Source organism: Onychomys torridus, chromosome X (assembly GCF_903995425.1).
Source record: "Onychomys torridus chromosome X, mOncTor1.1, whole genome shotgun sequence".
Lineage (NCBI taxonomy): Eukaryota > Metazoa > Chordata > Mammalia > Rodentia > Cricetidae > Onychomys > Onychomys torridus.
In genome coordinates this window covers 81227234-81244195 of record NC_050466.1, presented here as the reverse complement: position 1 = coordinate 81244195, position 16962 = coordinate 81227234, and the positions used below count along the sequence as shown (strand labels likewise).

Below are 16962 nucleotides of genomic sequence, written 5' to 3'. Positions count from 1 at the left end.
CAGAAATCTACCTGGCTCTGCCTCCCGAGTGCTGGGATTAAAGCCATGCACCACTACCACCCGGCTCAAGAAACTATATTATAAATAATGATAAAGATAAATAGCATCAGGAACCAAGGCAGAGGAGACAAGAAATCTCAAAAATAGAAAAGCAGAAAGACAGGCTAGAGAGAAGCAGGCCATAATTAGAATGCAAGCCTCCTGTGAAGAAAGGGACAACAAGATTTTGTGTTAGAAAACCTGCAAGGGGGGGGAACTAGTGACAAAAATTACTAGTCAGAGAACCCGAGAACACTCTTGTCGAGATGTTTGTGTGGAAGGCTGACATAAATTAATTCATTGAAATGGGACGTCTCTGGTATAAACCCACTTAAGGGGTTATGCAGTAGGGCATTTCTGTTGTTAAATATATTGCTGTTGCTGGCCTATATCATCTGTAGTAAAGAGACTTCCCACCTTCAGATTTAGTTGGGGTAAGGCTTAATAGCCTAGAGCAAAAGTTCAACAGATGAGCTTCTTTGTTTATTTTGATTTATTTATTTAACTATTTATTTCACTAAAATTATCACATGGAAGAGTAAAACAGAATGATTCTTTTTCTCTCCTAACTCTCCAACACATGTAAGAATAAGTCTTGATGATGGCATTTAGTATGCCAATGGGTGTACAGATTGAGAGTCTCTGCAGTTAGTTCAACAATGTCTAATTCAAAAGTTCAAAGCTCATTGGCACCAGCAGTAGTTACTAGTGGTCAGGGAAGTTAAGTATTCTGAATGAATGCTACTTTGTAACTAACATCACTATTTGGTTGGGCCTAAGTCTTAGCCTGCATACTTGTTTAGTGGGAACACAGAGAAATTATATTAGACTCATCCGATGTTCTATTATCTTTCATTGTTTCACACCAGTAGAACCTGGAAAGATATTTCTAAATTCAAAAACACTAGGAAGCAAAATTTTGTCATTTAATCCTTATCATTTTTCTTCCTTCCTTTTTTTTCTGTTTTATGACCTACATTTTCTGTATTTAGTTTTTATTTCATTTATTGCTTATTTCAGGAATTTAAAAATATCTTTATTCAAAAACACAAAACATTATTTTTAGTCATGGGCATTGACTTTAGTAAACAATTGTACATTGTCAATTGAAACCACCAATTGATGGTTATAGTGACTAGTCAGCCTTTTCTTTAGTCATTTTCTTCGGGTGACTTCTCTGAAGTCACCAGTGAGGAATCTGGCATGAGCTTCCTGTCTCAATTAAATGATAAGGGTAAAACACTATTCTTGGTGTTAGAATATGCCACCCCCATACCTCTCCCACTCCACACATTGCTTCCATTCCAGGGGCCGTCTCTTCTGTAGGATTTCCTGTCATTATAGCTTCCACTGTACTTATCAATTAGGCTGCCCCAGCAGCATCTAGTAATGCAGTTCTTCCAAACATTGTGAGATCGATGATATCCCTCTCCACCATGTGCACAAAATTCCTGAGTGAAGCATCATAAACAACTTCTGAGGTATTCTGCAGAATTTTCTGAACTATCAAAGATCTTGCATTCTTGGCAATAGTCATTGCAAGAAATTTGAGTGCCCTTTGAATAATTTCTGTACCTACTTTCTGGTCTTCGTTGGCAGGCTTTGATGAATCCAAGGCTGGGATGCACCAAAGTAGACAATCCCTTTCTAGAACAATGCCTTCTTCCAGGGCTGCTCTTGTAGAATTAGGGAATTTGTAACTATGTATTCTCTTTCAATTCAACATCACTTGTCCCTCCAACCTTAAGGACAGATGCTGCATTGGAAGTTTAGGCAGTTTCTCATGCAGCTTTTCATTTTCATATTCACTAGTTGTCATGTATACCTGGTCAGTGATTGTCTGAATATGATTTTCAATTTCAATTTCCTTTAAAAAAGATGGCGTTATCTTTGCTGCTGCTGATGATCTCTCATACTTTTGCTAAGTCATGAGCTTAAACATCTTGAAGATTTAGATTCAACCCCTCTTCTCCAACTACAGCACCATCAATAGCAATAGCCATATCTTTCTGCTGCTTTTTATTGTCACCAAGCCCTGGAGCTTTAACTGATATAACATGAAGACCAATTTTTAGCCTGTTCAAAACCAGTGGACTTAGAGTCTTCAGCGATTATGGCCAAGGGCTTCCAGTGAGGTCTGGCAATTTCAGTAGTAGGTACAATGGACTGAACAATGGATTTTTTCTTTTCACTCTACAGAACATAGGCATCACATTTTTTTTTTTTTTACTTTTTCATGTGTTCATGAGATATGCAGAAATATATCCTCTATCAAACTTCATTCCTTCAATCATTTATAATTCATTGTTCAGGAATTTTCCATACTTCACTGTGGTGAAGCACTATGCAATCTATTTCTAGGAGTCATTGTTACCTGTTGCTGTTTATTTAGCATATCCTTTAAAGTTCGATTGGATCTTTCTATGACTGCTTGGCCTGTGGGATTGTGTGATATACCTGTAACATGCTTTATATTGTAATAAGCAAAGAACTGTCTCATTTTATTGGAGACATATGCTGGAGCATTGTCTATCTTAATTTGTACAGGTATTCCCATGATGGCCATAACTTCTAATAGGTGAGTAATCACAGAATCAGCCTTTTCAGAACTCATAGGAGTTGCCCACTGAAATCCTGAATAGGTGTCAATGGTATGGTGTGCATACTTTAATATTCCAAATTCTGCAAAATGAAACACATCCATCTGCCAAATTTCATTTCTTTGTATACCTTTTGGATTGCTTCCTGCAGGTAATGGAGTTTGGTTATAGAAGGAACAAGTAGGACATTTTTTCACAATATCCTTAGCTTGTTGCCAAGTAATGGAGAAATCCTTTTTCAAACCTTTGCTATTTACATGGTGTTTCTTATGAAATTCTGAGGCTTCTAGCACATTACCTATTAGTAACTGATCAATCTCATCATTACCTTGTGCTAGAGGTCCTGGAAGACCTGTAAGGGATCTGATATGTCTTATATATATAGGATGTTCCCTTTTTCTGATGATTTCCTGCAATTCTATGAATAATGAAGTTAATTCTGTATTATCAGGAATAAATTCAGCAGTTTCAATGTGTAAAACAACTCTCTCTGCATATTGAGAGTCAGTGACTATATTGAGGGGTTCCGTGAAGTCCATCAGCACCATAAGAACGGCATACAGTTCTGCCTTTTGTACAGAGCTGTATGGACTTTGTACCACTTTACTTAAGTCTCCTGATTTATATCCTGCTTTCCCTGATTTATTTGCATCAGTACAGAATGTGAGGACTCCAGAGATTGGCTTGTGTCGTACAATGTGAGGAAGGACCCATTCAGTCTTCTTTATGAATTCTATTCTCTTGCTTTTGGGATAATGGTTGTTAATCTCTCCCAAAAAGTTACTGCAGGCTCTCTGCCAGTATTCATTATCTTTCCATAGTGACAAAATTTCCTCATTACTTAAAGGTACTACAATTTCTGCTGGGTCCATTCCTGTCAACTGATGAAGTCTTAATTTACCTTTTGAATCAAATCAGAGATCTTTTCTATATAAGTCTTTAATTTCTTATTTGGTTTACGTGGTAGGAATATCCATTCCAATATAATATCTTCCCTCTGCATCAAAATACCTGTGGGGGAATGTCTGGAAGGGAATATGACAAGAGTGCATTTAAGTTCTGGATCCACATGATCCACATGTGCTTCTCGAATTGTCTTTTCTACTAGAGCCAATTCCTTCTCAGCTTCGGCTGATAATTCTCTTGGGCTATTTAATTCTTTGTCCCCTTCTAGAGTATTAGCCAAATTTTGTAGTCCATCTTTGGGTATTCCCATGATACCCAGTAAGTTGTAAATGCTTCCTAACAACTTTTGAAAATCATGAAGAGTCTTTAATCGATCTCTACTCAGTTGTACCTTTTGGGGTCTAATTTTTTGTAACTCTATCTTATATCCTAAGTAATTAATAGAATCTCCTCTTTGTATTTTTTCAGGAGCAATTTGCAGTCCCCAGCGAGGCAAAAGTTTTTTTACTTCTTCAAACATGCTTTCTAATGTGTCTAACTTTGGATCAGCTAATAGGATATCATCCATATAGTGATAAATTATGGATTGTGGAAACTTTACACGAATTATCTCCAATGGTTTTTGCACAAGGTATTGGCATAAGGTAGGGGTGTTTAACATTCCCTGTGGGAGGACCTTCCATTGATATCCCTTGACTGGCTGAGAATTGTTATAATTAGGAACTGTGAAGGCAAATTTTTCTCTATCATTTTCTTGTAAGGGTATGGTAAAGAAACAGTCTTTTAAGTCAATAAATATTATAGGCCATTCTTTGGGTAGCAAAGAGGGCAAGGGCATCTCTGTCTCTAGGGAGCCCATTGGCTGAATTACTTTATTAATAGCTCTCAGATCTGTCAGCATTCTCCAATTACCAGACTTTTTTTTAAAATAACAAATACAGGAGAATTCCAAGGGCTGGTAGATTCTTCAATGTGTTGAGCATTTAACTGCTCTTGAACCAGCTGTTCTAAAGCTTGTAGCTTCTCTTTTGTCAAAGGCCACTGTCCAACCCAGACAGGTTTATTAGTTAGCCATTTTAAAGGTAAGGCAGTTGGTACTTTTGAGAGTTCAACAGCAGTTGTGCTCTGTTTGTGTACAGCCTGAATGGTTGGTGACTGTTTTTTTATAGCATGTTATGATATTATTCCTAGAAACATGCATTGGCCTGTATTCCTTTTCTGAGAGTGTAGGAATTTTTATCTGGGTATTCCACTGTAGTAACAGATCTCAGCCCCATAGATTTACTGCTACATTTGATACATATGGCTTCAGGCTTCCTCTCTGTCCTTCTGGCCCTATGCATTCAACCCATCTCGAACTCTGTTTTATCTGAGATAGGGTGCCAATTCCTAAAAGTTGGACATCTACCTCTTGAAGAGGCCAATTTGGATGCCATGATTTTGGTGTAATTACAGTCACATCCGCACCTGTGTCTACCAGGCCCTCCAGAACCAAGCCATTAATTCGAATTCTAAGCTTTGGTCTTTGTTCATTTATGGAAGTCTGCCAAAATATTTGTTTTACTGTATTCTTTGTAAACTGTGATTAATCTATCAGAGCTGTTTTATCATCCATTGCAGTATAGGTTTTTACATTAGGCATTGGTTTATTCAGTTGTCCTGGAGAGGAATGCCTTCCACAGTGGCTGGGAATGTTCTTACCACATTTGATTTGGGGGCCTGCAAGAGGCCCCCTGAGGTGTTTCCCACTAGTAAAGGGTTGCCTCGTATATCTATTTTTGATCTGCACTCACTGGTCCAATGTCGCCCTTTGCCACATCTTCTACATAATCCAGGAGGTGGTTGGGGTCTTCTATTTAGGCTATTCCTAGAAGGAGTATTACTTCTAGGATTACCCCATGTACAGTTTTTACTTATATGACCTGGTGTACCACATTTAAAACATTTGGTACCACGGGGCCTTCTTTCACCTCTGGGATGTGTCTCTCCTATCCAAGCCTCATTACTGTAGTTAAGAGATTCAACACTATTAGTATACCTAATCCATTCTTCCAAAGGAGCTGATCTGATCTTTAATGGTGTAAGTATTCTTTTGCATTCTGCATTTGCATTGTCGAATGCCAAGGACTCAGTTAATACTTTTCTTAATTCTTTATCTGATACAGCTTTTGTTATAGCTGTGTTCAGCCTTTGTAAAAAAATTAGTGAAGGGTTCATGTGGTCCCTGAAATATCTTTGTGTATACCTCAGTTGCTTTTCCAGGTTCTGGAATTTTTTCCCAAGCATTTAGAGCTGCTGTACGGCATAGGGATATTGTATGCTCATCATAAATGGCTTGTACATTCCTGTCAGCGAAACATCTCTCACCAAGTATTTGATCTTGGGAGATCTAAAAACCTCTGAGTTTACCTTGTTGTTCTAAATTTCTTGCCTCTTCTCTCAACCAGCTTTTCCACTGTAACTGCTGGCTATATTTTAGAACAGCTGAAATTAACTGATGCCAGTCATCTGGAATGATTCTATGTGAGGTAGACCACGAATTTAACATCTGTTTTACATATGTGGAGTGTATCCCATATGTAACTACTGCTTCCTTTATATTTTTAAAGTCCCTTGTTGAAATTGGTTGTAATGTATATATTGTATATGGCTTGGGGTGTGTGTCATCTGCTGGCTTCTCATGGATGATAACAGGATAAGCCATTGTATGAGAGCCATTTGGAGATGTTACAATCTGTATGGTCTTGCCCTTCTGCTTATTAGGTCCCTTGTCATGTTTATTGAGAGTTTCCTCCAGGGCTTGTAAACGAGCACCTAGGGTCAGTTCCAGGGAGTAAACCTCCTCTCTTGTAAGGGATTCCAGATTTTTCATGGAATCATGGAAGTTTTTATGTTCTTCTGAAACACATGATTCCATGGACCTTATCTTATCAAGTAATGATAATTTTTCTTCCTTATATATTGTCTGAGTAGCTACAACTTCACTCTGGAGAGTTAGTGTTCTATCCATTAAATACTCATATTTATTATCAATAAAAGCAATTTTGTGTACAAGCTTGTTTTGTAAATTCTGGTTAGCAGATTCCAGAGAGAGAATCTTTTTATGTAAGTCCTGGCCAGCAGATTCCAGAGAAAGAATCTTTTTATGTAAGTCCTGGTCAGCAGATTCCATAGACAGAATCTTTTTCTGTAAGCTTTCATTGCTAACTTTTAAAGTCTGTAAATCCTGGTTAGCAGATTCCAGAAAGAGAATCTTTTTATGTAAGTCCTGGTCAGCAGATTCCATAGACAGAATCTTTTTCTGTAAGCCTTCATTGTTATCTTTTAAAGCCTGTATCAGTCCCAATAATGACTCATTTTTGTTCTTATTATTAAACCAGTGTTTGAACACTGTGTGAATTATTACAATGAATGTCAAAATGGTACAGGCCAGATATATCTTAGGGAGGTTGTATATTTCCAGGAAAATGTCATTCAGCATACAGGCAAAAAGGTTTGTAAATTCTTGTGAGGTAATGTTGTCAGCCATATTACAAGAATTACTCAAAATTTGTTAGTCAGTTTTAAGGTGTAAAATTATCAAGCACTTTTACTTGAAAGAAGCTTACCTTTCCGCGGTTTGGGGTGGTGCAGTAGCACTTTTCAGCCAGCAGGAGGCATTGTTATAGGTCCAAAGCAGGGCCTGCTGGCGACCTTGCTGGTGGCAGCTGAAGGCAGGAGCCAAGATGGCGGGGAGCCGGCACTCAGGGAGGAGTGGGAACGCCTCACTCACAGCGGTTTTCGCTGGTCTGGGGGATAAGCTAGGGAACTGAGACCTTACTAGCTGCTCCCTTTTTCGGGAATGGAACCCTGTAGGCATCCCCTGGTTAAATGGAACTTTGCAGACGGTTTAGGTACCTGCCAGCTGGGGAGGAGGCTGAGGGAGGGAGCCGCCTAGGCCTTTGGAATTTGTCCCATGTTGATAACCAGATATTGGTGAAATTATTAAGGCCACTCCACGTAGTTAAAAGGGAGGTTTATTTTGTGGGGTAACTTACAAATGAAGGGATAGGTTGCAGGGTCTGGCAAAGGTATAGCGCAGTCTGGCGGTGTTCTCTGGAGAACTCTACTTGGTCTACCTCCAGCGTCCAGGGTCCCGGAACCAAGCGAGAGCCCTCCTCTCAATCCTCAGTCTTCCGCTTCCTCCCTCAGCCCTGCCTTGTGGGCATGACCATTACCCATTACAGAAGCCTCAATGGGGGTTGGAACTTCCAGGCCAATGCTGGGATGGCTATCCACTACAACTACACCCATTTAGAATCTCATCAATAAGACTGATTAAACATGAGCCGAATAAGAACAAAACCAATGACATACTAAATTTTGGAAGAGGAAAGCTCATGAGACCTCAATCCCTCACAAAGAATTCCAGGCAAATAAGAGTACCGAGAGTGAGAGAAATAGTTTCCCTGGGGAAGTTCACAGCAATTGATTATTCAATACTAAATGGCAAGCTCTGAAACATATGTACAAGTATCATTCTACAGACTGAGCAGGTTATACATATAGCTATGTAACATCATTTCATAGAAAGAGGCCATGAATTTGAAAGAGAGCAAGGAGAGGTATATGGGAAGGTTTGGAGGGAGGAAAAGGAAATGGGAGAAGATGGAATTATATTACTATTTCAAAAACAAATGATTCTGAAAAACTAGTCAGCACAGAACATACTATTAATTATTTAACTAAAAGACCTATAATACATGTAAGCTGTTATATAAATGTACATAAAATGTTTAAAGGAAATTTTTCCATCAGGGCTGACAATGTTTCTCTCAACATTTTTATAATGTCTAACAATAACTCCAACATCAGGCATGAAAGGAAAAGCTGCCACAACCAGAACAGCTGTGGGCATCATGGGAAGCAGAAAAAGAACTAGGTACAGGTAGACAGAGACCAAGGACTGGGTTTACTTCAAGAATGAAATTATTATTATTATTCCCTTTGCTGTTCATATGTAATTTTTTTAACTATTGGAGTTATCGCAAGCAGAATTTGAGCAAACAGTATCTTTTACTCCTTTATTTGAGCTATTGCTTTTTTCACTTTCCTGCCATTTTGGTCTTGTTTTGCTGTGGAGGATGTTTATTGTAGGCTTTATTTCATTCCTACAGTTTTATGAAGTCATAGGACCACATCTGGGTCAGAGTTTGTGCTTGGAGATTGAACTATGGACCACTTGAACCCCAACAAGAAGTCTTTTGAGTTGTTAGCCAGAGTTGTCCAAGAGAGTCCTAAAATACTGTAGGCTATTTCCTTGGTTGCTCCTCAGAGGTCGAACTTAAGTCCTTACTGCTAAAGATAGCATGCACTTTGTGGCACAGCATCCAGAGGATTTGAGCTGTATTGGGCAAAGCCTCCTCTCTGATGGCTAACTTTCATGGTGTGAGATGCAACTATGCAAGTTTCCAAAGGAGGAATGCTGAGAGCAGGAATAATAGTCCTCCCCTGGGAAGAGTACACTGATTGGTTGTCCAATACCAAATGGTTAGCCATGAAAACATATACATATGAACATTATATAAACTGAAAAAGTTATATTTTATATTTAGAAATATATACACACACATAAGTAACAACAACAGAAAGGAAGCCATGCATTAGGGAATTTGGAGGGAGGAAAGAGAAGAGTAAATGATGTAATTATATTCTAATTTCAAAAAAGTCATTAAGACACGAAAAGACATTAAAAATCCTAAATGAATACAGCAAAGTGAAATAGCCTATATGAAAAAGATAACCTGCTGTGGTTCCAACTTTATATAGTTATAAAAAAGACAAAATCCAGAGGTTGTTTTATTGTACAGGATTCTTTTGGCTATCCTGGGTTTTTTGTTTTTCCATATGAAGTTGAGTATTATTCTTTCCAGGTCTGTGAAGAATTGTGTTGGTAATTTGATCTGTAGATTGCTTTTGGTAAGATTGCCATTTTTACTATGTTAATCCTGCCTATCCATGAGCATGGGAGATCTTTCCATTTTCTGACATCTTCTTCAATTTCTTTTTTCAGGGACTTAAAGTTCTTGTCATATAGGTCCTTCACATGCTTAGTTATTGTAACCCCAAGGTATTTTATATCATTTGTGGCTATTGTAAAGGGTGATGTATCTCTGATTTCCTTCTAAGCCTGTTTGTCTATTGTATACAGGAGGAAATGAGCAAAACCTAAAAATTACTTTGAAAATATTTTTTAAATATTTTAAATTTTTAATTATAATTTCATATTTGTCTCATTTGTTTTATTTATCAATGCAGGGATATCATGTATCCTTCAAAATCACCTTGTAATTTTGGCATACATGAAAATCATCCTACTATCTGAAATAGGTCTTTAGATTAAAAAACAGTTTTATTTTAAATTCAAGTTCAAAATCATAATTTGTTAGAAGTTAATTATGTATAATTAATTAAAATAGAAGCAGGTTTGTCGGGGGGAATAAAAGAGACCAGAAGAAGGCTGATGATAACAAAAGGGAAGTGTATCGATGGGAAACACAGTCAAAGGACATAATGTTATTAGGTGCAAATGTTTTTATGGAACCCATAATTATGTATATTAAATATATGCCAATAAAACATATATATATACACACACAAAGACATGGAAACCATTTTAAAAGCTTTTAATGAAGAGATTCATAACTTGTCAATGCTGAGAACAAGGGCCTATAGGGTACTCAATACTAAATGGAACATCTGCATTACCTTTCTAACAAAGCTTAGGGAACATTACAGAAGTGGTTGTGGAAAGAGCTAGAGCATGGGGAGGAGTACCTTGAAATAATACCTTCTGGAGTTGACCTTGCTGTTTCACTTATGAACTTACTAAAAGCTATGAGTATGTTAATAACAACTGTACAAGATTGGCCTGTCATCATTAGATTAAGGATAAGAGATGGGGCTCATGAGGTCTCATCTCTATCAAGAAGCTTTTGGCAGTTAATGGCTGCTGAAGTATAGAGAGATATTTTTCCTTCAATAATATAGACACTATTAAGTTGACCATGACACTGGAAATAATTACACATCTGTGGTGGTATTGTGTTCCCCAAAATATTATGCACACTAATAAACTTATCTGGGGTCAGAGAACAGAAAAGCCACTAGATACAGAGGCTAGAAAATGGTGGCATTCACGACTTTAATCCTAGAATTCCAGAGGTAGAAATCCATCTGGATCTCTGTGAGTTCAAGGCCACATTGGAAACAGCCAGGCATGGTGACACACGCCTTTAATCCCAGGAAGTGATGGCAGAAAGCAGAAAGGTATATAAGGCATGAGTACCAGGAACTAGAGCTGGTTACACATTTAGGCTTTTGAGCAGCAGTTCAGCTGAGATTCATTCTGGATAAGGACTCAGAGGCTTTCAGTCTGAGAAAACGAGATTAGCTGAGGAATTGGCAAGGTGAGGTGGCTGTGGCTTGTTCTGCTTCTCTGATCTTCCAGCATTCACCCTAATACCTGGCTCCAGGTTTGTTTTATTAATAAGTCTTTTTAAGACTCATGCTACACACATTTTTGTCTATGCAAATAATCTTAATTAAGATAAGTGGGTTATAAAACAGACAAAAGAGAGCAATATGTTAGGGAAAGGGTACCAGAGGTGTAGAAGGAGATAAGATAAGGAATTATGTGTGAATATGATAAAAACTTATTATATATGTGTGTGAAAATGTCAAAGAATAAATAATTTTAAAATGTTAAATCATTTCAAAAACGCTAAGGTGTTCAAGAAGAAGGAAATATAAATGATTAAGCCCAACACAAAATACTTATTGTAGTAATATGATTCACATGATTCCATAATGGCCAATGTACAAATATTTTATAAGACCATAGTATATTTAAAGTGAATCATAATGTGAATGCCACTTAATAAAAATACAGCAGTATTAACTCATTTATAGTAACACATATAGCTCACTAATGCAAGATGTTAACATCAAGCAATACAAAAGCAAATTAGATGTGGCAATTTGTGGTGAAAGAACATTTTGTCCAATTTTCTTTAAATATGAAACTTCTCTAAAATAGACTATGCACAAAATAAATCTCTTCTGAATTATCTATTTAGAGTGGAATTTGTTTTACTGGATCATCTATAAACACATTCAGTAGGATAATTTTTTAATTTGTTTTTGTGAAACTTTCATTTATACAAAATAAAAAGATGTCACTAGTGGTTCAATTTCATCAAGTTTTTCTCTCATCATTAATAAGCAAAATATAACACAGTAAACAGACACATGGATTATTATTAAACTTTTGTATAATTCTGCTGCATTTCCTAGTGTTTGTGTACATAAATATATTCTCAAAATATATTAATGTATCTCCATATTAAAACCATTATAAACTCTAGTGTAGAACATTGATAATATATTAAAATTTTCAAATATTTAAGCTCCACTCAATAACTTTATTAATATTATTTTTATAAATGGCCAATATGATGGTTATAGGAGCATTTGTTCCATTAAATATTTATAGCTCTGCATCACCCATGTACAATCAGCACTTAGGAGGCTGAGGCAAAAAGACTGGAATTGAAAGTCAATGTGAGATAAAAAGCAAGTCCCTAGGTGGCTAAGGGCATATAGAGAGACTTTATCTAAAAAAAAAAACTGAACAAAAATTATAAAAGATGTTTATAAGAAAAAATTTACATGTCCTCAAATTCAGGAAAATAATCAATATCACACTAAACATACAGAAACTTCTGATAAAAAAATGAAGATACATGTGAAACTGAATGCCTAAAAAATAGCACTAGTGAAATTTTGCAGTTGTTAGTCATTATTACAGACACTCCTAACTGGTCAAATTATTGAGTACAAATAACTCTGAATGTTCAGTTGTGAATGGGCCATCTATCTATATATTAAGTTTCCCCTACCTAAGGCTCATGGAAATCTATGAAAGAAGGGGCAGACAGAGTGTAAGAGTTGGAAGACAGGAAGGACAGATGACTTCTGGACATGACAAGGCTGTTGAACATACCAACTCATCCCATTTCTGGATACCTGCACAGTGCCTGCACAAGATGAAGCTAAACTAAATTTCTGCATAGATGGGGTGGGGCCCATGAAGTTCCATCCTTATTGAAGGAGCTATTTGTAATTGATGAGTGTTGAGAGAAAGTCAGTCTCCTTTCTGGATGTGGCTACTTGTTGGTCACTTATGCCCCAGTGTATGTCCACATAGTCACATGCCTATGGGCAGCACTAACTGGATTCAATGTATTATTAATAACAATACATAAAAGAGGAGATGAATTTGGGAGGGAATTAGTTTGGGGAGTAGTATGGAAAGTTGAAGGGAGGATGGATGGATGCATATGACTAATATGCATTCTATACATGTATTAAACTTGCAAAGAATAAAAATATTGTTAAAATAATAATTTATAGAAATAAATGTATAAGTATTCCAAATAAAGATAAAATAATCAGAAAAATTATATTAGTAAACTAAAAAGACAAGAATCTTATTTGTACAAAGGATTTACTATCAATAATGGAATATTATAACTACATATTATCAATATGACAACATGATAAATGAAGGAAAATGTAGTGTCTTCCCAAAGAATTTCCAGTAATAAACTGATAGGAATTGTGGGATAAAAAAATTAATGTCCTGTACTCCTTAAGATATAAATGAATAAAAGTAATGTCTGACAACATAGCAAAAAAAAGACAACACACCTAATGCATTTACAAAACATTGCCTATAAAGTGCAACTACAGATAAGAAACTTTTAAATGAACACAGTTCTTACTATAAGAATACAGCTTCATGACATAAAGTGCAACTACTGATAAGAAACTTTTAAATTAACATAGTTCTTCTCATAAGAATACAGCTTCATGATGAGGAATGGCAGATAATTGGATTTATTATTCTATCCTCTCTACCACTGTTTAAATTTTGAGGATATTTTCATTGAAATATTTACTATATTACTCTAAATACATGAATTAAATTTAAATATAAATGAGTATAAAAGTCTACAGAGAAGTAAAAATTTCAACTGAAATAGAGTCTCAAACTATGGTCCTTACCCAAAATACTATTAAAATGTGTGTACATGTGTATGTGTAATTGAAAAAGAAGTTGTGAATTTTAGAGGGAGCTGAAGAGGGGAGAAATGATGTAAAACAGTAGTCATATATGAAACTATAAAAACTAAAATAATTAAATTTAAAAAATATACCATGAAACTCTATTTCAAAATAAGTTCCTAATATTGAAAGACATCCTGAGTTACACAGCAAGTCTGACGCTATATTGGACTACATAGTTAGAAGCTGTCTCAAAATGAAAATAAAAATATAAAAACTAATATCTGATTTAAAAATTTGTAACAAGCAAGCATTGTAGTGTGCTAGTGTTAACTCTGGATTCTAGAAGCTCAGGAAGGATGAACAGGAGTTCCAGGCAAGCCTGGGCTATATAGCCATTCCCAGAAAGAAAGGAGAGAAAACGTTTTTGATGACTCAGGGCTCTATCCCCAGGAAAGAAAATTGACCTCCTAGGGCCCTATCCATGATTTATGGTAAGGTGGTGGGCATGAATCTTAAGCTCAAAATTCCTTCATCTTCCTTTCTATTCCAGGACTCTAATGGAAATGAGGTCTTTAGTTCCATACTCAGCTCATTCAAGAGGTATCCTAGCCCCTTGAAAAATCAACAGGAAAAAAGTCTCCCCCCACCATGAACTCTCCCCCTCCTCCTTGGAACAATGGAACTGACCACCCTTGAGGTTCTATTCCAAGAACTAGAAAAGAGTGTTGGGGTCGGCAGGAAGAAGATGACTCTGACTTCTGCTTCCCTAGCCTGCGGGGACAAGGCCTTCCTCTGAGAAGTGTGGCCTCCGATCAAGTAAGAGAGTTATCTAAGTATTGTTATGTGCCTTGGGGGATAACCTGAATTAAAACGATGACAACCCTAAACCTCGGTGATTCCCCTCAAACTATAATTCATCTGCCTGGAAAGGAGGTCATGCAGGTCCTACCCTACTCTTGTCTCCGGAGTTCTGGAACATGGTAGTTAGGACCAGAGGCCATTAACTTTACCAAGGCATCTCTTAGAGAATGACGTCTCAGGTGCAAGGCTGGTTGACTCAGGCAGCAGAAGGAGAATTCTTGGAACTTGTTGTGTCACAGACAAGCTCATTGTTAAGATTAGGGAGATTTCATGTTCCATAACTGGTAGGGAAGGGGGCACACACCAGAACTCTGTATGATAGCATGAGTGGATCAGGAAAGCCCCACCCCAACCTCCAAAATGATATATTACCTCCATTTGTTTCTGATAGGATAGGGAGATGGGACTTCGTTGCTAGGGGCCTTGCCAGGTAAGGACTTTGTTCATTATGGAAATCAGATTCTTGGTAACAGCAAGGGCTCTAGACTATCTCCTCTCATGCCAGCACTAGGAGTCCTGAGGTCCCTTGAATAAAGTGGTAGCAGTAAAATGCTCTTTGAATTTTCCTGTGTGCAACTATAGAAGTTTGTATCATGAACTTCAGAATAACAGTGTCAAGTAGGTATTCAGACATTACCAACCATATGGGAATGTAAAACATGAGTATTTTGATTCTTGTTTAGGGGGAACAGCCTGTTCTCTTACTCTAGGAATCCCCAAACTGGGCTATCATACAACAGTCTAACAAACTCTAATTTGTTTTGCAAGGATCTTGGGAATCAAGTTGACCTACTGAACAGGAGTCCTGACCAAGCTGAACAAGAGAGCAGGAACACAGTATGTTGCCCTTCAAGAAAACAGAGGAGACCTTCCTAAAAGCAAAGTATTCTTTTACTTTGTGATGATATGGTGCTCACATGTTATCATTGTACCCCTCTAGGTTCCTGCCTTGCCAGTTCTCCTGACTACAGTCCTGACCTTTGTCTTTGACCCCTGCAGTCATGCCGAGGGGCCACAAGAATAAGGGCCACTCCCATTCTAAACAACGCCGTGGTAATCAGGCACCTAAGGAGAACAGACAAGGTCTCCATTGTGCTCAACCTGCTGTTCAGAGAGAATCAGCATGTCCTCCTGTTGGCCAAGCTAATTCCCCAAGCTCTTCTAATGCCTGTGCTCCTCAGGGAACTGCATTTCCTGCCTCTCCTGGTGCAGTTATGTCCTGCACAGGCTCTGATCTAGGTGCTAGGGGTTGTGATGTCCGTGCTGTTGGGGGAAGTCCATGTGCTTTCCAGGCAGAAGCCTTCACTCAGCCGATATGCAGAGATGCTCTTACCAAGAAGGCTAGTATGTTGGTAGAGTTCCTGCTGGAGAAGTTTAAGAAGAGTGAGCAGTTTACGGATGCTGATATGCTGAAGGTGGTCAGCAAGAAATACAAAACACACTTTTCTGACATCCTCAGGAAATCTTCCTCCCGCATGGAAATGATCTTTGCAATGCAGTTGAAGAAAATCAATCCCAATAGTCAGTCCTATGCTATTGTCAGCAAGCTAGGTCTCTCCACTGCTGAAATTCTAAGTGGCAAGAGGGGATTGCCAAAGATGGGTCTCCTGATGACCATCTTGGGTCTGATATTCACAAAAGGCAATCGTGCCACTGAGGAAGAGGTCTGGAAATTCCTGAGTGTGTTAGGAGTGTATGCAGGGAGGAAGCACTTGATCTTTGGGGAGCCCCAAAGGCTCATAACCAAAGATCTGGTTGAGCAAAATTACCTTGAGATCCACAAGATGTCTGAGGGTAAATCCCCTAGATATTATTTCCTGTGGGGTTCCCGGGCCCATATAGAAACCAGCAAAATGAAAGTCCTAGAAGTTTGGGCTAAGATCAATGACACCATTCCTAGCTTCTTCCCAACTCCATATCAAGAAGCTCTTAAAGATCAAATGGAGAGAGCACGACCAGGATCTCCAGCCTTGGCTTGCACAGCTGTCATGGCCAGTGCTCATCCCAGGTCCATGTCCTGCAGCTCCACTCACAAATAGCTGCAGCCAAGGTTGAGCTTTCACTTTCTGTTTGACAAGGAGTCAGCCTTCTATGTAGTGGGGGATTTATGGGTCACAGGAATAAAGCACATATTTTATTTTTTCTGTTATACAATGAGTGAATGATATGTACAATTGCTTTGGTGAGTTGCAGATGTTCCATTAATGGAAAAATAATTTGTTTCACAGTCCTTGTTTCTTGATGTTATACTTGACACATTTATTGCTGCATTTCAATTTTACAACCAAAGAGTTTTGTTACTTTAAAAATCAACTGAAAATTTTCCACAAATTTCTTTTTAGTATTGCATAAGGTAACATGAAATTTTAAAAGTGAGTCCCATGGAAATATAGTGTCACCCATTGGTGAAACAGATACCATGATAAATTCCTAATTGGATATATGG

The 16962-nt window shown here is 37.6% G+C and overlaps 1 protein-coding gene and 1 pseudogene across 1 annotated transcript; one reads left to right on the top strand and one right to left on the bottom strand.

Annotated features, from left to right (window-relative positions):
• Positions 1 to 231: 231 nt before the first annotated feature.
• Positions 232 to 15519, bottom strand: LOC118574695 (annotated as a pseudogene).
• LOC118574694 (melanoma-associated antigen B4-like) lies at positions 15518 to 16555 on the top strand. The gene has a single exon (XM_036175614.1). The coding sequence runs from the start codon at positions 15518 to 15520 to the stop codon at positions 16553 to 16555; it is 1038 nt and encodes a 345-aa protein (XP_036031507.1).
• The last annotated feature ends 407 nt before the right edge of the window (positions 16556 to 16962 follow it).

Excerpts from the sequence above, each read along its gene's own strand:
- LOC118574694 (XM_036175614.1), top strand. The coding sequence starts at position 15,518 with ATGCCGAGGGGCCACAAGAATAAGGGCCACTCCCATTCTAAACAACGC.